The following is a 22,778-nucleotide window of genomic DNA, read 5'->3' on the forward strand; positions in this document are numbered from 1 at the left end:
AAAATCTCTTGACATTATGGTTAGAAATTTATAGGACAAGTAAACACCCTAACGTCCTCACGTAGTAGTATCAAATTCGGAAAATATGTTCATTATAAAAAAAAAGAACGAAATTTTGCGTAAGTAGTTAAAAATAACATTGAGGCTTTGTAAGGTTAAAATTTTATCAGATTCATATGATAAATGTATAGGAACAGGGAAAAAATATATGATAAATTTGATGCAAAGTTACTTTTTGGTTTGTTAATGGCTATAGCATATCATCAGACATAATTGTTAGTATCATTTCTTGTTATTGAGGCTTAATGAAGCCTATAATGCAGAAATCACAAGCATTAGTTAATTGCTTGACTCCGCTAAATACATTAAATCATGCCAGCAATCGCTTTCTATTCAAACTAATTCTTCATCATGCGTTGACACAGAATCCTTCAGGTCTTCTCCGAAAATGATGCTGTGACGGTAATGGCAAATCTTTATGGCAGAAGGCTTGAAGGAAGTCGATTATCTTTCCGAGTTTATTGGTCTTTGGCAATGCCGTTGGGCTTGCGCCAACGATTAAATGAAATGCTATTTCAAAAGAGAGAGAAAGTAAAGGCTTGTAAAGGCAATTTTTATGATAGCTTGTTAGAAAGCAGGTGAATAATGCTTATTGGTATTGACATTAATATCTGAAGAAAAATAGTACCGATATAAGAAAGCTTTTTACGTTTTCGTAAAGAATTGTTAAATAAGTATGGAAATTAGATTCTTACTGATTGATTGACAGATAGAAATGGTCATTCAATTTCTATAAGAGCAAAAAATTAGAACCGTGTCTGGATATGTATATGTATATATATATGGAGAAAAGTCTAGCTTTATCTAACTATAATATCTTTTCCATTATTTTTTTAGAAAAATCCTCTACCACAGGAAATTACGGCATTTTACAGGCGAATCTAAACCAATCACCATTCATGTATCACGATTGCCAATATCGATGAGCATAGTAAGCCCTTTCGTCAATTAACAATAATATACTAGAATAATATCATCGTGTTTGATACCTACTAAGTGTGTAAGGGTAAACTGAGCTCTCTAAAAGATTAGTTTTCGTTATTTATAGGTGGAATGTATTCACTGCTTTAGTCAAGCTGGAGAAATTATTGATTGCAAAAATGGCTCTTCTGATTGCATGTAAATATAGATAAATGGGTTTTTAATAGATCGGTCGTCTGATAGTACTAGGAAGTTAGATAAACTTACGAATATCAGAGACTAATTATAATATGTCTACGGTCGAACTGTACACTTAATTTCATCAGTGCCTAAGTTGATATACAGCAAATAAATCTATTCTTACTTAACAACTTGCGCTCAATTTTAAATTATTTTAAATTAAATAGTAGATCAAAACCTTTGCTATACTTGCCGTACAAAAAATATCAGCAAAATACTGTCATTATCCTAAATTTCGTAACATTTATCGCTATTTTAATATACAGAAGCCTTACGTATAAAGATGACAAGAGCGGCTTAATTGCCTTACTTTGCTTTCGATATTTCAACATTGAACCTGGCAAACAAATTAAGGCATTTCTAGCAGACGAATGTAAAGATTCTTTAATTTTTAAGAAGTTAATATCAATGATAATAAAAAAAAAGGAATTGAAAGTAAATATGAACAAAATTAACCGTATTCTTTTAATATTCACTATGTCATTTACTTCAGATTTGGAGTTAACATTAAGGATTTTTAAAATTAAACATAGCTTTTCATATAGCCTTAAAATTAGTCATTTACTGATAGCGTAAGGGCTTTCTGATGTATAGCTAATGGAATATTTAATTTCGCTAGGATTCTCCCAAAAGTGAAGCCCAACCTGAAAATGCCATGGAAATCTTTGAATCTGAAGGTACAGCAGCTAATATAAAAAGTAGAATTTATTTCTGTTCCAGGGGGCAATAAAAGTAGTAAATAATGAAAAGGTGCAATTAACTTTTCATATTATTTTTTAGCGCTTTTAATCATAATTAATGAAGAATACTACAAAAATTAACTTCGATTAATATTGAGAGGCTAAGAATAATTTTCTCCAAGATCTGTAGTCATTGAAAACTATTCTATAAGAAGGAGACCTGATTTCATAAATAAAACTTCGTTTAATTAAGAAATTAACGCCTTTTTAACGAAATCGTAACCTTTAATCATGGAATTTCGTATCTAAGGCCTATAATATTGCAATCAGCTAACGTTACAATGATTCATAATAGAATGACATCCTCATCCATTACCTATCGTACTTCTTATTGTAAAAATTTAATATTCGGATTCAATAGAGTAGATCTTTACCTGGTTAACAAGCATTACAAATTTAAATTTTGCGACGAAAAAAATACAACTATCATAGAAAACTAAACGCTAATAGCCTACAGTAAAACTTGCCCTTGACGATGTTTACCTACAGTATGACTCTAAATAATGACGATCTCCTAGTATCAGGAGGAACGGTAGTTACTAGTCTCCTCAGACATAACTAAACTCAAACTTATTTAAAAACCAGTTGATTTATAGCCAATTTACATAAAAATTTATTATAGGTAATTGAATAAAATTATAAAACTATTGATTTATCTAATAAGAAGGTATAAAATCATAGATGATAGTGTTTCCAACAAATACCTACATACGTTATTTGATGAAATTAGATCAGCATTAGTTAGTGAAAGTCACTTCTAAAGAGTAAGACATATTAGTAAAGAAACGCCTGTAAATTGTCTATTATTACTTAAGACAAGACATAATTATGCTTCTTTAACTTTATACTATGATTTAATAAGCCAATTTAAGTTTAGCGATCGTATTAACGTATCAAAAAGCTATCGAAATTTCTATTCATATTAGCTTTCAGAAATTACAGTACCGCTATCATATTATTAATCTTAATCAAAGGCTTGGCTTATCCTCTAGTTATTAATATTCAAAGTATACCAAACTCATAGAATTCTATGTTATCTCGGCATTCCGTAAATTTCGCTTAACTTTTACCCTTTTCCATTATAGACTTTAGCCATAATATTTCTGACATGAGTGATTCAGACGATTTTTCAACCGCATCCCAACATAGCCAGAAAGAATTTAAAAGTGACACGGAAAGCATTTGCGATCAAAGGGAATTATGGGGGGAAATAGATGGAGAATTAGAAGAGTTTCCTATAGCTCATCATGTCAAATTCTTATTGCAACTCATTGAGCTAGATAAGAAATTACGTCTAAAAGGCATTCCTGTTTATTTTAAATTTTTTCAACGATATGGTTATCCTATCATAGCCATTAAAATGAATGAACATTATAAACTAATTATTATGCAAGAATTAACAGCACTTATTGGGATTGAGATTAGTAGTGCTGGCTTGACAGAATCGATGACGAGCTTTTTATCCAAATATGACGACAATCAACATCATCTAAATAGAAAATTAATGGAGCAATCTATTCAAGCAGGAATTTATAAGAATCAACAAGATTTCATTTCCATCGTTGCTCTCAATCACTCAGAATATTCAAGAGCAATTTCTTATTTACACTGTGAAATTTCAACCCAATCGATTAAAATTATTGGTGATAGTTTTAATTTAGTGTTAGATGGTAAGGTCCTGAAGCCCGATTTCCTTCTTAATTTATCGGATCAGCACAAAGTTTGTCTGCAAACCGAAATTGATACCCAATCCGCTCATTGTAATATTATTGCGATTGGCTTGAAGGATTCTGTGAAACAAGTTTTAGTTGCTATCAACAAGAGCATTCTAGACTATAAAATGATCCAATTTTCGATTGACCAAAAAATCGAAACTGGATCATCTATTTGGTTAGAATTTCTTCGACATCATTTTCATCGTATTGAGGAAGAATATCACTGTTACGTACATTGCAAAAATGTTACAAATGACACCCCCGCTAATCAAGATGGTCGAGAAGGAGATATTATTATTCAATGCTATCCTCATGATCAGCAACTTATTTATTTCCAAATTAAAAAGTTATTTCGTTATTCGTTCGTCCACGAGCAATCAGGCATTAGCCAATTTTCTAGAATGGGTCGATTTCTCACCGAAAATGATGGTCAAATTAAACTGCAGAACATTCGAGATGAATTTGAATGCAAAATTGACGTCCATTTTCCAACGGTTTCAGAGTAAGCTTCTTTATATGTAAATGTTGATAGCTAGAAAGCTAATTAAATAATATCGGTAATTGATATTTTAAACTACGGATTAGTTTTATCACTTTTAGCAATTGTAATACGCATATGATAATTATATTCCTTTTATTATAAGATAGCCAATTTTGAGCACGTATAACTCATGTTAAGATAACAAATTTAGACATTAGGGACTTTCGCAGCCTAAATCAAACATCATCATCATTTTCTTCACTATACGTAAGAAATTTCGAATTACGAGAAAATTTATGTCGTTATTTCCGATGAATATCTCAAAATCGAATATTTGAATTAGCTTTCAGATTAGTAGTAAAATGATACTGAATGTGCAGTAGTTCTACATCGATCTTTATGCGAGCCTGACGCTTTTAATAATTATAACAAAGTTAAAGATTTAGAGCTATCAAATTGAAATGTATAAGTGTGTGGCAAAATTCCTCACTCTTAAATCTACACTTTTTTTTAGCTTATATCTATCTAGCACTATCTTTAAATTACTAATTTGAGACTGATTGCTATTACGCTACTGCATGATGCCTAAACAATTTGCTTTGCTTGAACAAAAACTACAGGTCTATGACTGTGGCGGTACTGCAGTACATCATAATCTTCAATCACGTGAAATTAATCTTGTACTATTAATTAACGCTAACATAATTTTAATATGACGCAATTCGTACGCAATATATATGTATAGTTAGTTTCACTCTCATTTAATATGTAGGTTAGCAATAGCAATATACTACAATTCCAATATAAATGCAGCATTGATTGCTGCTGTCTATCTGAAGTGATTTTCATCGAAGAGTTCTATCCGAAAAATTATCTTAAAATCACAAATTTCTTAATCTTCATTATCTACCGTAAATGCAATATTTGTTTCACTCTTATATGATACGTAGTTTGACCATAATGGTTAACTGTAATTTCTTATGTATAAATACCGTACAGTGGTGATTGCTTCTATCAATTTGAAGTTATTATCTCAACTCAAGAAATAATTTTGGGTATATTTTTTCCGGAGAATATCCGTAAACCGATATTTCTCCCACGTTTTCTAGACCTATTTCTTAACCATATAACAATCCTTACTAAGGCTTACATTACTTTATAAATTCGTCGTGCAGGCATATTACTGAAAAGTATTCTATCCTAAAATTATCAATTTTAGAAGACAGTCTTAATTTGATTATTGGCTAAATTTAAAATATCCCTTGAACAAAATCATGAGTCAAGATATGACTTCAGAAAAATTTCTCGATTTGATAATGCTCAAAACTTCGTATTTTACCTAGTAGTTTTGGTAATATGGGCCAAATTATAGATGAAAAGCATTAGATTCTTCACTCATCGAAAGATTACCGTAGCTATTTGCTGCTAAATGATTTTAATTTGTTTATTAGGCCTTCAAATCTACTTGTCGATACTCAATACTGCAACTCCTCTACGTCAGAAATTGAAACAACCATTAGTGCAAAGACTCTGCCCTTTAAGGATGTTTTGTATCTCACTAGAGATCAAATAATGATCAGCGACATCAAGATAGAACTTATACAAGGACTAATTCAACAACAATCCAAATATGTCAGGATGAGAATAGTAGTTTTATAGTTCAATTATACCTGCTATTTCAAGCAGTTACTTTCTTTCCAATATGTTAACGATGCTCATTTTGTGAAATTAGGTCGATGCTATTGTTAATTCAGTCCATTTCAAGCAACATCATGAAGGAAATATTGCAAGTAGCCTGTCTAAATCAGGCGGAAAAGCATACCAAACGGAATGTAAAAGTGCTTTTAAGAAAATGACTAATGATGATATTGCAATCACTGACGGCAAATACTTTGGTTGTAAGAAAGTTTATCATATTCCATTCTTAAGTTCTGACCGGTCATTACAAGTTAGTGTTAATTCGATAAATATAAATTATCCGATCTTTTTCGTAAACCTATCACTTATCCTATTATTAAATATCAGTAGCTTTGTTGCTATAAGAAATGTTTTCACTTTCTTTACTATAGTCGCTGAAAGCTAAACTACTAGAATGTCTACGTCTTGCTAGCAAAGCTCAAATGAATTCAATAGCTATACCTGTGATAGGAATTGATGAAAATCATTTACATTATAATCAAATAGCAAGAGAAACATTCCGTGTCATTATAAACTTTGCTCAAGAAAATCAAAGTTCGCAAAAACTAATCCTAATACAAATTGTTATCGACAATAACGCAAGATGTCATCAGGCTTTCCAGAAGGTTTTGAAAGCAGTCAACGAGCAACAATTAAGCCTAGACGAAAATACTGAAATTTCACTTATAACACAAAATTTTAACCAGACAACAAAAGAACAGAGTCCGCTATCGAATGCTGTCTTTATAGCAGAGTGTGATAACTATCAAGAATCATGTAAAGTATGCGTGGAATATGGTACAACCCTGCACACCGAAAGTCAAGTTTTAATCGACATTACAAATTTGTGTAGTCAACACTTGATATCGAGTAAATTAACGGAAAATTTTCGATTTCCGACATCTGACCATACTTCAGAAACGATACAATTCGATCCTAGTTGTACAGAAACACCGCAATTATGTCAAGTTTGCCCCTACGGATTAATAGCCGGTTTTGGTGTTTTATTAACTTGCCTTAATGCAAGTGGTAGAAAATCAATCTTATGTCCCTTATTAAATGTCGATTTTAGTAGGGAAGATATACACAAATTGATATTGAAGTATGAATTATTCTTAAATCAGCATAAATCACATAAAAGTAAAATTAATTGTATTCGTTTCTTAATGGGTCAAAAGCAGCGTGCTTTAGAAACTGCTACTTGGATTCGGCAGTATATCAGACAAAATCCAAAATTGCAATGGAAAATCACTCACGACATTCATGAAGATGTTGATGGTATTAAGATTTTGATTGCTGCATACGATCAAGAGACGATCTTTAAAATTCAATCGAAGATAGAAGAATGTGTTCCATCGTGGACTACTCAAATTCTTCCGGTTGATAATTACATATGTAATATGGAAAATGATCACTGGCATCGTTATGCACTTGAACTATGGTGCAAATACAACACCTTCATTAGTAGAAAACCTAAACAAGATTCTAGTAGGAATTTACTACTTTACGGCTTCAACAACGATATAACCAACGCAATATCAGAAATTCGTCAACTCACAAAGTTAAAATTAGAGCAATTTGCTATAAAAGAAGAGCAAGAATTGAATGTCAATTCTGTCGCATGGGTACTTAAAGTTGGCAATATAAGCTATCCTTTCGATCAAAAATTAAACTACCAAATAGAAAAAAACTACAAGAATTTTGAAAAAACTAAAAATTGCCAACGTATTAATAACTTTAGCTTTTATATCAGAGCCATAGATTACAAAAATATGAAGATAGAAACAAGATATGATTGGCAATATAGTATAGACAGAATTATTTACCAAGGTATTTACATGAACACTCTAGATCTGTAATATAATGAAGATATTTCTTTAAAAAAAGTTGGGCTCATTGCCTGGAGTACGTGATCGCATTTGCTTCATAAAACTATTTCATAGATGACTGGTAGCACAGATTTATTGTTAGTAAAATTATACCTTTATTTTAATCTTGGATGACAAGGATTGAATTATGTAGGGCGATACCTTAAGTGTGTTTCTGTGGGTTAGTTCAAATATTCGGTCAGTTTATATTCGACATCTAATATATATAGGTATTTTTAATAAGACAGAACATAATGTCTTTATGTATTGCAGCTCAATGCTACTCGTATTCCTAAAGTACTACACGAAAATTTTCGTTCATGCTAAAAAAAGTAGCAGATTTGTATGAAGTAGTAGTGTACGAATATGTTGGTATGCCAGTTTGTCACGAAGCTGGTTCGTGACAAAGATAGTGTAAAACAAATCTCTAAATTACTATAATCTCCGGGATTCAGTATCCCTTAACTATCCCTCAAGAATTTAGACGCCTTTGACTCTACGTTAAACTCAACTAGACAATTGAGAACTACTTTATTCAACTATCTGACGGGCTTATATACCCTTCTACAGAAGCTAACATTCATGAGTCATCTTATAAAAATACTTAGGTGAGAACATTTACTAACTAATTTTTCACAGTCGGACTACAACATGTCCATTCACAGAATCGTTTCAGTGCACATTACAGCACAGCATTAAATTTACTGTAACATATTTATAACTAGAGTAATCCCTATTGTAAGTAACTAGTTGTAATATATTATCACTATATTATATTAACCAAATTTAGATAGCTATTTCTTCACGGTAGTTCGTACCGTGACACAGTTTTTAAGAATTCCATAGCCGCTGCTTACTGCATATTTCTGAACATACGAGTATGATACGATGAAGTAATGTATATAGGTAATGATTTCCTTCATTATATTATAGAAGATATCGATGTGCCGGATTATTGGCAATATGACTCTATTGACGAAGTCAAATATGGACCTCCTCGGATTATGGATGTGGTAAATGAGAAAGAGCGAAAAGAATTATTTGATCTCATAGGATCACGAGGCATTAAAGTTACTAAATTTCAGCGAGTGCAAAATTGGAATTTATATTATCATTTTCAACAGAGAAAAAAAGAAATAGAAGCTTCAGTGATTAAATATAAGGCTTCAGTGCCCGTTGAAAGGCGTTTATTTCATGGAACCAAGAGTCAAAATGTTGAAAATATTTGTAGAGCAGGATTTGATATTAATAACTGTGGTAATGCACTAGGTGAGGGCAATAAAATTAATTTCTACTAAGTGAAATTCTAGTAAAAGCTGACTTATATCAGAGTAGGACAAATTTGTAATTATGAGAATTACAGCTCAAATAAAATACTGGCATAAAATAAATTGAAGCAAAACGTTAATGGAGCGAGAAACCTATCGTTCATGTCTCAGTGAATTGTAGTTGTCTTGCTATTGTTAGATATTGAGCTAATTCAGAGACTAATTATTTTCCAAGACAACACACGGACGTCAGTATCTAAAATTAAAAGAGATTTGCAGAATATAGAAATCTTCGATTTTACTTTTATCCTACATGCTATCATATCTAAGGTTTTGCTTTATTTTATATCTATATTTTCGTAGTAATCGAATCATAAATTAATAATCTAACATACAACTACTAGAACTTAAAATAACGTATTCTTTATTGCAATTTAAGGATAGCTAATGGCAAAGAATTATTACCACTTTATCCGATTAATTTTAGTACTGAGTAACAGTATTATAATATCAAATAAGAGTAGAATGTCTAAAAGTAGTTCTATATCTAAAAAGCTATTTAAAATGATAATTTATTGACTTAATTTACTAAATGGCCTATAAAATCACTAATAGTTGTTCTTCAATTAAAGATCGTATTATTGATTATGTTGTTATCATTACTACAGGTTTTTTGTATGGTAAAGGAGTCTACTTCGCAAATCAGCCGAAAAAGGCCTTACGTTACGGCAATAAGTTATTACTTGTTCGCGTCTTAACTGGAATTTATGCCCAATCTAACTGCAGAGATAAACCTAACTTGCAAACAATTCCCGGTAGTCCAGCAAAACGCGTTCATTCTTCTGTTGATCAGTTTCGTAATCCAACGATTTTTGTTATCTCTAATGATAATGCAGCTTATCCAGAATACATTTTGCATGGGTACTATTAATTCTTTTTAGGCTTAGATCTGTTTGCAGGATCTATCTTAGAGTAACCGCTGAATGTAGTATTGTTAATTAAAATGATTTAAATTTTCTTCCGAGCAGGTCGATATAACTGTAGAAACAGGCGCCTGATATCGAGATTAACTATCGACAATGTCGAGTACGATAACTTCGTAAAATGAATAGAAGAATTTGCCTGTAATCATAATAGCATTGTTCAATTTCAATTTATGATTAGGATCTATCCAGAAAGCGATAGTACTTAGATTAAAAGATGTGGTAATAAAAGCAATTAATCTATTCTAGCTAATCTATAAATCTACTGTACACAAAATGGTAACAATCTCACTCAAGGTAGAATTTAAAGAAAGTTTTCATTTCAAGGTTTTAAAATAGTGAAGTAATAATTAACCAGTAAGCAAATGTAAAATAAGATATCTTGAACTAGATTCAAATTGCCAGCTCCTGTCGTTAGTTCTTAGATAAATATGTATAGCTCAATGCATATACTACAATAAGGTTACCTAAAATCAAGCATAAATCCCTAAATAAAGCATTTAAACCATCATCAAAATATATAAGGTCGCAAGAATCGAACTGTTCAGGATATGATCACGCTCCTATTAATGGTATCGGGTATCATTATGATTACAGTGCACTTATTCACATATATCTTACGCCCTTAGCTAACGGACTACCGGTTCTATTACTTACTAATAGTGTCTGATAGTTATCGAATAATATTAAGAGTAAATATTCTTCTAATATTAGAAATATAACAGATCTTTCTTTGAAATAAAGAAAAAGTACGTGACAATATTGTGCACTACATTCTTAATTAATTGTATAGAGTACTAACAGATCTTCAGACTTTCAAGTAGACAAAATGGCGTAGATATATAATCTGTTTTACCGCTATCATATATTCTGTACCTTGAAAATTCCGATAAATGTGGATGATTTCCATAATTTTGAGAGTCTTTTCTAAAAGTCAATCTGCAAGACAAGACTTGAAAGTGTATTTAAGTTCTTTAGCCTTCTAGAAGTTCATTACATAGACGATTGCGAGTAGTTTTGCATGATCTTTTCGTTTTGCTACAATTTAAAGAATTTAATATCTATGTTTTATATTGACAGTGAGTTTATTCGTAATCACATAAATTACACTTATATGATCATGCCCTTTTGAATTTTCTTCATGCCAAAACATACCATAACTTGCTATAGCTGTAATATATAAATGGAATTGATTCTTAAAAATATGTACAATGTCCAAATGCTTTAAAATTCTTTCTTAAACAAGGAATTTGATTATTCTATTACTGAGCCAAATTGTCGCGTATTTATATTTCATTTTAGTCTAAACATAATCTTTAATATATTAGTATAGACATTTTGCATTGTATCAAATATAGAGATAACTTTACATTCTATTACAATTACAATTATACTGAAATATAGCTTGTTATGTTTAGTTAATTGTAGCACCTACAGTCTTCGCTATTTCATACAATCATTTTATTATTACTTTGTCTGTTTATGGTAAATATCATATTTAATTCTGCTGTCCTGCTCTCTGCATGCATTCTTATCTCTTAATATATAAATATAGATTATTTCTGCCTCAGATTTGTTAGTTACACTTGTTAGTGTTAGATAATATTATTAATTTTCAATCAAAATATCTAGTTCGATACACGCATCATGTGTACAAACTTACAATAAATAAGTACATTTGATAATTTTGCAGTTTAGATAGCGTCGCTAATAAATAAGTAGGTGTGACGGAGCTCTATCCGAAATGAATAATATTTTGATCTAATATGTGTAATAATGTTACTATGGAGGTTACCGATCTCGGCAACAACCTAGTTGTTAATTGAATTTTGTTATTAATTATCGTAGTAGAATACAGCGTGACACATGAAACTATATATAAGCTTGAATATTACTTTTTAATCTCAGTTCCACTGAGGCTAACGTAGGGTACACTGGTACAAACGTAAGCAAGCTAGTAATAAATGTATTTATTAACCTAAACCTATCGTTTTGACTTGATTACTATAGTATAGGAATAAGTTAGTTTTCTCTTACTGAGGATCTCCAGACTTAGTCGGAGAACCATAAGGTAGATAGACTAGTTTAGGTACGTTCACGAAAGATGTTTTGTGACAGTAGGCCATAGCACTAAAAGAATAAAAGCATTATCCACACCTAGAAGAACTATAGTTACTTTACTTTAATAAATGGAAGAGCAAAAAATCAAGGAAATATACCGACTAATAGAAACGTTTTGTAATAGCTTGCAAAGCTGTATAAAGAGATAGAGCTTAAAATATCATTATAGGATATATGAGTCAAGTTCGATACCTCAAATTAAAACGTTAAGATATTAGTTAGGAATTTAGGATCTAGCAAAAATTGCTGAATGCACGACATTTTATAGAAATTATTGCAGCAATAAAGCTAATTAAATTGCATCCTATTCAGAATTTCGTTTACTCATAGAAGGTTCTGAATACATGCTGTTCTGTAGCTAAAAATAAATTGTAAATTTTAATTAAAAAATTAAAATTTACTATTTATTTCGTAAAAGTGAATGATAGTGAATTAAATACAAAGCCTCTGTCGTAATGTAAGGATAACTAGAATGAATTCAAAGTCCAAAATTCTATATTATTGAAACATACAGAAGATGGATATGATAATCTCGAGCGTCTATAACCTAGCAATATTTTATGTCTGTTTGTTTATTGACTAAGTTACAATATCAGCGATTTATAAATTAATTTCATAATCTTACAATTAGAATTAGCCATTGGACACCCTTAACTTCAATTTAAGAACATAAATTTACATAAAGATATAATTACCTTATCTTGTTGATTGTAAAGCTTTAATCCGATGAAAACAACACGAGGAAATTTGATTGAAGGCGATTACGCTCCGACTACTATGTATTACTACCTGACAACACATTAGCTTATCAATTCTGACATAACGTTATTAACATGTGTATTTTAATTAAACAATGAATTAGTGCTTACAATTAATTTATTCATTTTATAGGGAGTTTGCATGGTACAGGAACCTATTTCGCATATCAGCCTCAAAAGGCCTTACAATACGGCAATATGTTACTATTCGTTCGTGTATTAGCAGGAATTTATGCAAAATCTACCGGCAAGGACAAACCTAATCTGCAAAGGATTCCTGAGAGCCAATCAATACGCGTTCATTCTATTGTAGATAAAGCACATCATCCAACAATTTTCGTTGTCTCTAACGATAACGCAGCTTATCCGGAGTATTTTCACTTGTCTTAATATTGATCATTTAGGTTTAGATATCACTACAGAAGACATAGCTTAGAAAATGATAACATGTCAACGTAATTGATACGGTGCAATAAACGTTAGTTTAATGATCAGTACAAAAATTTAAATGTAATGAAAACTACTAATTAGTTTAATATGACGTGCCAGATAATTGTATAGGAAGTCATAATCACAGATACTTATCAGACATACGTATTATACTCTACAAATGTTTCGTCTATATTATCGTCTATGTTCCTACAAGCTGTTCTTACCCAATTTTTTCTTTATATTGAGATAATAAGTCCATTAACTCTTTCTAGATTAGGGATGCTTTATTGTACGCAAACAAATATTATAATTTAGATAAATAATAAAATATTATTATCTAATTACATTTGGATTTATACTGAGTCATGCAGTGTCGATTTATTTTGGTGATACAAATGTAAATCAAGACCTTATTTCTGTAAGATAGTCCAAGTTCATCGACATGATCTCTGCTATAGCAGGACGACCGATAATGATTAATTATCCTTAAAGATGCGTGATGCAGAAAAAATACTTCAGACCAAAATTTTATTTCTTTAACCATTTTAGATTAGTATGACTCAATTCAGGCACTGATAGTAGATAGATGCTTCTAATTATTGTTTTATATTATTTAGTCCACTCATTTCTACACGTGGATCCATTCAATCCCGATAATGGATATCAATGGCTACAATTTCGTGCAAATAATAGAACTACCGTACTGTCACAAAACAGCTTTGCAACAAGATAACGCAATATACGATGAATAAGTCAATTCCTTGAACCACGTATCAAGGAACGATATCTGCACTATCACGAACACTTTTGCTCTTCTAGCAGACTACACAAAGACTTAAACGCCTCGTATTTTACGTTAAACACCAAGTTGGATAATTCTTTATTTCACAATATACTGCATTTATATACTACTTCTCAATAGTTCATGAGTCATAGTTAATACAATTAACATTACAATCATTTACTGAATTAGATATTAATTTTAGCTACTGCTCCCTTAATGCAGACAACAGTATTTACGAACATAGACATGTAATGACTAATACAGAATAGTCAGATTACGATCTGTCCTATCACGGAACATTTCCATGATAATTTACAGTCTACCATAAGTAAATTACAATCACAATGATTCGAACTGTAAGCAGATGATTTGCATTCCCTATTATAACTATTAATTTCAGTATGTGTATAAGTGTTACTGTCATAAAAAGTCAGTGCTATATTAAAACCCAGTATATCCAAATTAGAAGTTAACTAAATAAGGATAGTCTAATAGAATTATCCTAACATAGATATTTCTACTGTAATACAGTATATAACACTGTAACACGTACCTAAGATTGCATAAAAATGCCTTGAAAATCATTACAGTCGCTATATCTCTAATTTAAGTCAGAAATCCATGTACTTTATACCGTATATCTGTTTAAATCTATTTAAATTCATTAATAAAGTAGTATTAACTATTAAATAACGATTACTTCGTTATAATAAAACGATATTAAAATTAAGAAGTAAGTGTACTGTATTTAATTCTTGAAATTTGAGAAATACTTCACTAAAAATTTTAGCGTGGCCAAGCTACTATATAGTATTATTAAGTTTGCTTAAGACCTACCCTTACTAGCTAAAAATTACGGTATGTTTTGGTAACCTTAGCTATTATCTTTGAAAAATCTGTTAAGCTTTGGCTGTATTGAAGTTTTCAATTGCATGTTAACACAATTGTAGCAAGTAACCACTGATAACATTTATGAAAATCCCAAATCTTGTAATTTACATAATGTTACTCTTTAGTGAGAGCGGATTTCATACTAAAACATAAAACATATAGAAAAAGCATCGCAATTTCTAACAGACAACATGGCTCTTCATTAGATATCAAGTATATATATAATAGAAAACAATTATTCAATTAGGTCAGGAAACATCAATAATTACTATTTAATAATCGTTAAATATATCATTACGTAAATATAAAAATAGTTTTACCTTTAATTATTGTAATGATCTCAGCTGATTGTAGTAGTACAGTATGTGGCTAATAGGGTCAAACGGCGCACTTGAACTATTTCTAGTATGAGACTGTAACAGCAGAAGACTATGACACGGTCATTACAATTTATATAAAGCTAAAAAAGCGTAACAATATATTTAATAATTTTTAGTTCTATATACAGTTGTACGATCAATCGTAGGACAAAAGCTTTCAATATCCTATTGCTTGTGCATTATTCAATATATAAAATTTTAATAAAGATATTTTTGGATTTCAAAATATCGTATGTATAGTGCTTTTTGTCGTTAAATGTCCTAGTATCATGTTTGAGCTTCAATGACTAATATAAACTATTCCATGACAATAATTCTATATTCCTGAATTCTGAGCACTCTCCGAAGTGAGTCATGATACTAATTTTTCAAATTTATGCAAATAATCATCTACATATGTTAACAATTTCCAATAATCGGTAGCAATTACAAATTTTATGTAGTGATCTAAATGATGATAACATTTCAGTAAAACATGATATTGAGGCGGAAGATACCAGCCAATCCAGATCTCATCTGCAAAATTTTGATATTTAAATTTAAAAGAAAGACTAATCATATACTTGGAAATTAAAACAATACACCTTAGAGACGAAATTTAATAATTACCAGTTTGATCAATAACATAAACAGAAAGTGTTGATACCAAAGTATCCTGCAATTCTTGAGAGTCAGCTTGATTTAGACAGCAAATTGATATTGCACCAAGTTTTCCATCTCCAGCCCTAATAGAAATTTTTTCATGACAAAACTTAAAACAATTTGAAATCTCTAACAAGTATGTATTATAATACATTTTGCATTGGTTTCCTTCAATGTATGACCACAGCTGCTCGAAAAGGATTCTTTTCGAAAGGACCTCATTATCATTCTAAAGATAAATGGAAGACACTTGATATTCATATCGTTAAGAATATATCCTTAACTAATTGCAGAAGTTACAAATTATAGCCATAACCAAGATCATCTTTTGATATTAAATCTGAACATACTATAAAGTAATCTGTTGGCAAAGCTAAAGGAAGAATAACATCTTGAAATTCAATGGATAATGGATCCAGCGGGGCAATACATGTTCTATTTTCGTTGTCGGTAACTGTAGCTCTTAAAGAAAGTATATACGCGTAAGTTATCAGTAACTTATTATCACATAGCAAAGAAGCTAAGTAATGAGTTCTTAAAATAACTTACTTAATATTCAACGTGCATGGCAAAGGATCAACACTTTGAATCTTAAAAAAAACCGTTTGACAACCTGTGCAAATGAGCGTACAAATCAATTTTGAAGTTACAATAACCAAAATATGAACATTTTATCAAAGGCTTGCAACTATTTTCATAACAGAGCGATTTTATAACATTATTCACCTGGGTTAGGTGCGCTAGATATCTCCTTCGATAGGAATGACACTGTAACATCTAGTCATCAATGGGAAAATTATCACTTACAATATAGTTGGTGACAATGCAACTTTACAAACGCTAAAAATTTCTCTGCAAGTATTGAAATAATTACTATCCTCATACCATTAACGCTTTTGTAATTGCTATTGCTTTCTAACTCCAGTACAATAGCAACATACTTCTTTTCATAGTCAACGGCTAAATCTTCCTTCTATTTTGTGAAAGATAAATACTAATTCAATCTTAAAAATAAATTATACTGCATACAGTAGAAGACAATAACGTCAATATGTATATTTGAACCAAATCAGCTTGATTTACATATCCAATTAAGAGATCGAATTAATCCTATACTTACGTAATAGATAAAACATTCAACATTTATTGTCCACAACTCTTCCGAGCTAGTTAGTTGTTTAAAGTAATGATCTAATAAACCTATTAAGTTTTAGTAAGGGCCTGTGTCAGTAGATGCCTATTACTGCTAGATATATTATGGTTATGACAAACACAAACCTTCTTCTCGTACAATATCTCCGTAACTTATAACTAAGCGATCGCGTTTGCTATTAAAATCGACTGCTGTATACATATTTTTAGGAACCCTATCGGTATGCCAAGAATCCAGGTATAAATTATGAGCATCTTTAACATCAGATTAAATACAAAGACAGCCTAATTTTTCACATAAAATGACAGCAATAGCTTACTTTGCCAATGATATTCCTAAATCGTCGACTTCTATGACCGGCAAATCAACTTCTTTTGATAGTTTCGAGATATCGTCTATTACCATAAAAACAATCTTTATGCTAGTAATCTTAAAATGCTACTAAGTTACCAAACGTTGGTGTACAATAGCAAATCTTACCTACTACAATTTTTGAAATTAATTCTAACTGATTATTACTTGAACCTGCCGACAGAATAGTTCTCAACTATAATAAGAATTCGAATAATTGTCCACAATGTAAATTTAACCGTCAGACCAATGAATCATGTAAAATAATTTACCTTATCATTAGAAACGCTTGTTAGCAAACAATAGTACATATACGCTTGATCTTTAATATCTTAATAAAACGTGTTAAGAATAAACTTTTTGAAATATGAGGATTATCAACTACTAAAACTTATGATTTGAAATAGCGAGAAAGTAAAAGGATACCAACATCATTAAAATAATCTTTCATCTTCATCAAAACTTCACATAAATCTATAAAAACAGTACATCTTGCATTAGCTAAATATATTTTTGCGCTATTCATACACATATTTCTATAAAAAATTTCTCTTGTTACCTTTCAATATGTATGTCGTATCATGGTTTATCATTATGCAACGGCAAATAGAAAGTACTGCTTGACCAGTTTTCCACATGCCAAACTGACATATATCACTGGTTTCAAGAAGATTTTGAAGAAATTGCACGATAACCTTTATATAACAATTTTTAATATCATTGAATTACAGATATAAATAGTAATTATTTATCTAATTTTACTATAGTTCAACTACAAAAAGCATGTAGATGTTTCGTGTTTAAGTTTCAAGGCAATTATACCATCGGTTTGATTTCCTTTTCTTGTGCAGAGACTTCTAGCAATCGTAAATGATCTAATAGATTGGGCAATACTTGGGTCATGGGTATTACAGAGGCAATATAATCCGTTAAAGATTTCAACACGTTCAGTTGAAATCCGCTAAGTAGAAAAGTAAATTTACACAAAATTATAATTTAACGTGAACATTTTTATCTCTAAAAAACATAGAAAGTAACCGTCTATAATGGCAGGTTTGAATAATTACGGTACCTGCCAGTATGCGTGTCCGAAATGCAACGAATAAAATTTAGTATATGGATTGTGAAATTAGGATGGCGCTTGACAATTGTTAGGACACAACTGCACATACTGCTAGATAAAGACTTGTTGCTGTCAAGAAACCTTTGACAAAAATTGTAGAATACACGTAATAGTGTCGTTACAGCTAAAGAGCTAGCAGCAATGTCAGTACGCTGCATAAGTCCAGTTAGACAGCCGATAAGGATTGTCGTCGTCTCTACAGCAAATAACGTCAGCAATGTAAATTTTTACCATTAGTTGAATTTAAGATAATTAATTTAACATTGTATCATGATTTCTATCGTACCTCTAGATTCACCCAATTCAAAGGAATGGTTTAATATGATCAATTTACGTAAAATTATGTCTAAAAGGCAATTTTAAATTTTTAATGTCATTGAAAATAGTAACACGAATAGGTAACAGCAACTTTATTTATTACCGAAATTGTCATAGACTTGCGGATAAAACCAGACGATAAGGTTATAATCCCAGAAATAGGGTAAAGAAATGTCTTTTGTGCAACGCATTCCAATCGGCTACAACGATTCAAAGTCATATTCTTTTATTTAGCCTGACGAGCTAAGTTTTGCAATCGTTATCATTTACGACTACAAATACCGACCTTACTATCATCCGGAAAGTGCATGATCCATTCGCAATAAATCAATTGCTGTTCTTGCGAAATCATAGGAGACCGTATCATCAATACTAGTCTAGAACACAATTCAGAATAATTAACTCAAGAGTAGATTTCTAGTACATTTAATCATCTGAATGCGGTCCATTTTTAATAACATTACCGTTCTAAAAGGTAATAATCGTCGTCTTGATTAAATAATTCGTCCCCACATTTCATCTACTCATGAAAGACAAATACTGTATATTATGTTGTTTACTTCTTACCTCAGTTACATGTGCAAGATTATAATCATAGCTAGAATACTTTAATCGATCATAAATGGTTACCTTAAGTAGCATTACTGATTGAAGTGAAGGTAAATCGCAAGTAACCATCTTTTGTAAAATAAGTAATTTAAAGGTCTGAAAAATTAAGCATAACATAGTATATATATATTATCAGTCTAAATTGTGGAGCTTATAGTATTAGCACAGATATACTTGATAGGAACATACCTTCTGCGATAGTCTGGAAACTGTAACACATTCTACAAGCTGAACGATAAAGATTAGATTACCAATAGGCTAATTTTATTTAAAGACAGCAAAACACTTATTACCTTAAGGACTACCAGCATTTGCCCAGTTGGCGTTAACAGCATAAAATTATCGGAATCCATAACAAAGGAGATGATTGCTTTCAACTGGTTGCTGTCATCATCAGACAGCAGTGGCTCAGCACTATTAACCATTTCAAGATTGGACGTAAAAGATAAATTCTTTTCCAAAAGAGCCTAAATTTCAGAATTAAGTAGCAAATATAAATTTACCGTTAAAGTTTAATGCATACATAAATTATTTCTATTGCAGAAAATTAATGGGAATTGAAATATAAAACCACCTTAGAAGACTCTAGTTTTCCATTGAAAAGATCTTTCAAAGACAAATTGCTAAAATATATTTACAGAATAATGGAATACAATTTTGAGCTAATTAAATGAATGCCAGAGGAGCATAATATCACAGTAAATCATACTTGCGTGGTTCATGAATAATGCATTGAATGGCATTCTTTAAAACTGTAGTGAAAAGAATCTGCGGTGACAACAGTCGATCAATGTGTTATGAAAACGTCACAGAATAAGAATTTCTGATCGATAGAATTTAGAATAAACGATTTTCATGTCAACTTTAGAAAATGTATTAGCCTTCTACATTATTCTCACGACATCAAGTACTGCCTCATAAATTGCAAGATAAATTCTTGGCATATCTCTAATATTATGCTTTAGTCGTAATTATCTCACCCAATAGTGTTGAAAAATATGGCTGCATTCCGCTTGGCATAAGTTGTAATAATAGTCCAGACGATGGCCAAGTAAGCCCTTGATATAAAAATTAAAAATAGCACATTAACAAATTGATGTACAAGGACGTAATAATTATCAAACATTCATTTCTACTAGGCTATAAGAGATATAAGAAATGCATGATTAGTTTTCGGTTTAAGCACCGGGTATAATTGCTCTATTTCTGTCAAGCATTGACAAGCCAAACCCCTAAGAATACGATCAGTTCCAGAATTGATCTGTCGAATGATATAAAAAGAAATTTTTAGACTAGAGACTAGAATCGCAAATATGAAATAATCAATGCTACACTTACCCTATCAATTCTATTCAATAAAATTTGGATTAAGGTTGCAAACAAGTCAGGAAAAACATTCTATATAAAATTAGGAGGAAATTTTGATTATAGCAAGTATTACTTTCAATCGATTTTAGGATTAGAATAAGAAACGATATTGACCAGTACATCTAGCTAACTCTTCCATTGATTAGTATTACCCAATGACTACCGATCTTTGTGCATATTGGTATATACCACAAACTCTTTTTTAATTGTTGGTGCACAATAATAATAATCAATTACCTTGATATCAAATTGAATCACTAGCGAAGTGATAGTAATCATAATCTAGACGGTGAAACGAAAGTTAGTAATGCAATTGTACTGAAGAGAGAAATAACATTATTATGCGATATTAGATCGTTTATACTAAAATAGGCAACATATTCCTCATTACTGTGTATCGTTACATGCTATGTTAGGTTACTAACATAAGTAGGGAATACAGTTTCTGGAATTTGGATTTGCTGTAGAACTCCTAATAGTGAAGCAATAGCTTGTTCTTGACTATTCGATGCATAAATAAATTTAGTTAAAAATAACCAGATATACTTATGTAACAATACTATACGTAAAGCATTACAAAGAAACAATCAGAGTCGTATGTGTAGTTGATATTCAATTGGTATACGAGTATCGTAGCTTTTTTCCATTACCTGGTTTCATCCACTAATAGAATGTCAGCCTGAAATAAATAGTCGGCCCATCGTTAATTAGAATTTGCATAACATAATCTGGTATAGTATCTCTAGCTTTCGACTTGGTCAAGTATACGGATTATTACTGATACAATGAATAGGCTAGAATATATTACAGGTGTATTTATAAGTTTATTAAATATGTCAAGCTTCAATTGCAAATGGCAACCTATTTAATGGTCAGTATAAGTTACAATCAATCCCTAAGACAGGAATGACAAATAAAGGGTAGAACGCCAGTGACCGTTCCACCAATGCTATCATCATATGGATTCTTACCCTTTCCTGTAAGAGTGACATAGCTTTGATTTTACCATTGATATCCTTTGAATCCGAGCAAATCAACTGAAATTCGATAAGGATACGTCAGTCAAGCTACACTTGAGTGTGTATGATTATATAAGATTACAACGACTCATTTAGAATTGATGATTGTGCGCGTATTTTCACTGCATGGTGTCAACACCAGAAGCAAGATTAAGCCTTCCGATATAAAAGTCAGGCAAGTTAAAGTACCGATCGAATCTGGCAAACATGTCATTGAAGGTGCAAGCATTTAATCATAGATATCCTTTGAATCCAAGCATAACAATTCAGATTGAATAAGGTAGGTAAGGCCAAGCCAATCGACTTGATGCTGTTTGACATTAAGTAGGATTACTACAACTCATTTACAACCTATGATTATTATACGTTTTATTTTGACTACAAGGGAATACAATAGAAGTAGGACTAAGCGTTCCTCTATCGAAGTCTGGTAAGTTAAAGAACCAATCTAACCTGATAAGCATGCAATCGAGCATGCAAGCAAATATGAGTATTTACGCGTCACATTGTGTATTAACAGTAGAGTATTTCAAAATTCTCTATTCAATTTTATGACAAGTAGGTACGCTTTCTCTTCGCCTCTTCATGACCGTACCTGCAGTATATCTAGTAATAAATCTTGTAAGTCGATCCCTTGGCGTTGCAAGCGTAGAGTATCCGTTGAATAACGAAATGTATCAATTAGTTGAGACCACCTATCCATCTTTCACATTAAGCCAATTGCAGTACTCGCACAATTGCAGAAATTTCCTCCTACTATCCAAGTGTATAATATATAGTATTATATACTGTATATAAACAAGATTCAGCAAGGGTACAGTCGATTGGTTACGATCCTACCTGGAATAAATAGCAATATACAGACTTCCTTCTACT

General features: G+C 31.1%; 3 protein-coding genes across 3 annotated transcripts; 2 read left to right on the forward strand and 1 right to left on the reverse strand.

Moving 5' to 3' along the window:
• Positions 1 to 465: 465 nt before the first annotated feature.
• Positions 466 to 4,182, forward strand: TRIADDRAFT_58774 (uncharacterized protein; the record flags this gene model as incomplete). Its single annotated transcript, XM_002114657.1, has 6 exons — positions 466 to 638; positions 898 to 991; positions 1,109 to 1,179; positions 1,488 to 1,656; positions 1,841 to 1,898; positions 3,047 to 4,182. 6 exons carry the CDS (start codon positions 466 to 468, stop codon positions 4,180 to 4,182), a joined length of 1,701 nt encoding a protein of 566 aa, XP_002114693.1.
• Positions 4,183 to 4,738: 556 nt separating this feature from the next.
• On the forward strand, positions 4,739 to 9,901 carry TRIADDRAFT_58775 (uncharacterized protein; the record flags this gene model as incomplete). Its single annotated transcript, XM_002114658.1, has 6 exons — positions 4,739 to 4,777; positions 5,890 to 6,105; positions 6,227 to 7,664; positions 7,842 to 7,883; positions 8,636 to 8,971; positions 9,639 to 9,901. 6 exons carry the CDS (start codon positions 4,739 to 4,741, stop codon positions 9,899 to 9,901), a joined length of 2,334 nt encoding a protein of 777 aa, XP_002114694.1.
• A 5,770-nt stretch (positions 9,902 to 15,671) lies between these two features.
• TRIADDRAFT_58776 (uncharacterized protein) lies at positions 15,672 to 22,605 on the reverse strand (the record flags this gene model as incomplete). Its single annotated transcript, XM_002114812.1, has 25 exons — positions 15,672 to 15,835; positions 15,929 to 16,044; positions 16,511 to 16,574; positions 16,847 to 16,934; positions 17,082 to 17,161; positions 17,240 to 17,328; positions 17,434 to 17,509; positions 17,595 to 17,661; positions 18,288 to 18,426; positions 18,670 to 18,784; positions 18,875 to 18,934; positions 19,010 to 19,106; positions 19,193 to 19,283; positions 19,371 to 19,426; positions 19,474 to 19,611; positions 19,705 to 19,773; positions 19,809 to 19,982; positions 20,496 to 20,573; positions 20,702 to 20,776; positions 20,854 to 20,913; positions 21,121 to 21,165; positions 21,309 to 21,384; positions 21,534 to 21,562; positions 21,855 to 21,920; positions 22,498 to 22,605. The coding sequence occupies 25 exons, from the start codon at positions 22,603 to 22,605 to the stop codon at positions 15,672 to 15,674; spliced, it is 2,220 nt and encodes a 739-aa protein (XP_002114848.1).
• Positions 22,606 to 22,778: the final 173 nt, after the last annotated feature.

This window comes from Trichoplax adhaerens, genomic scaffold (genome assembly GCF_000150275.1).
Source record: "Trichoplax adhaerens TRIADscaffold_8 genomic scaffold, whole genome shotgun sequence".
In the NCBI taxonomy this organism is placed as follows: Eukaryota; Metazoa; Placozoa; class Uniplacotomia; order Trichoplacea; family Trichoplacidae; genus Trichoplax; species Trichoplax adhaerens.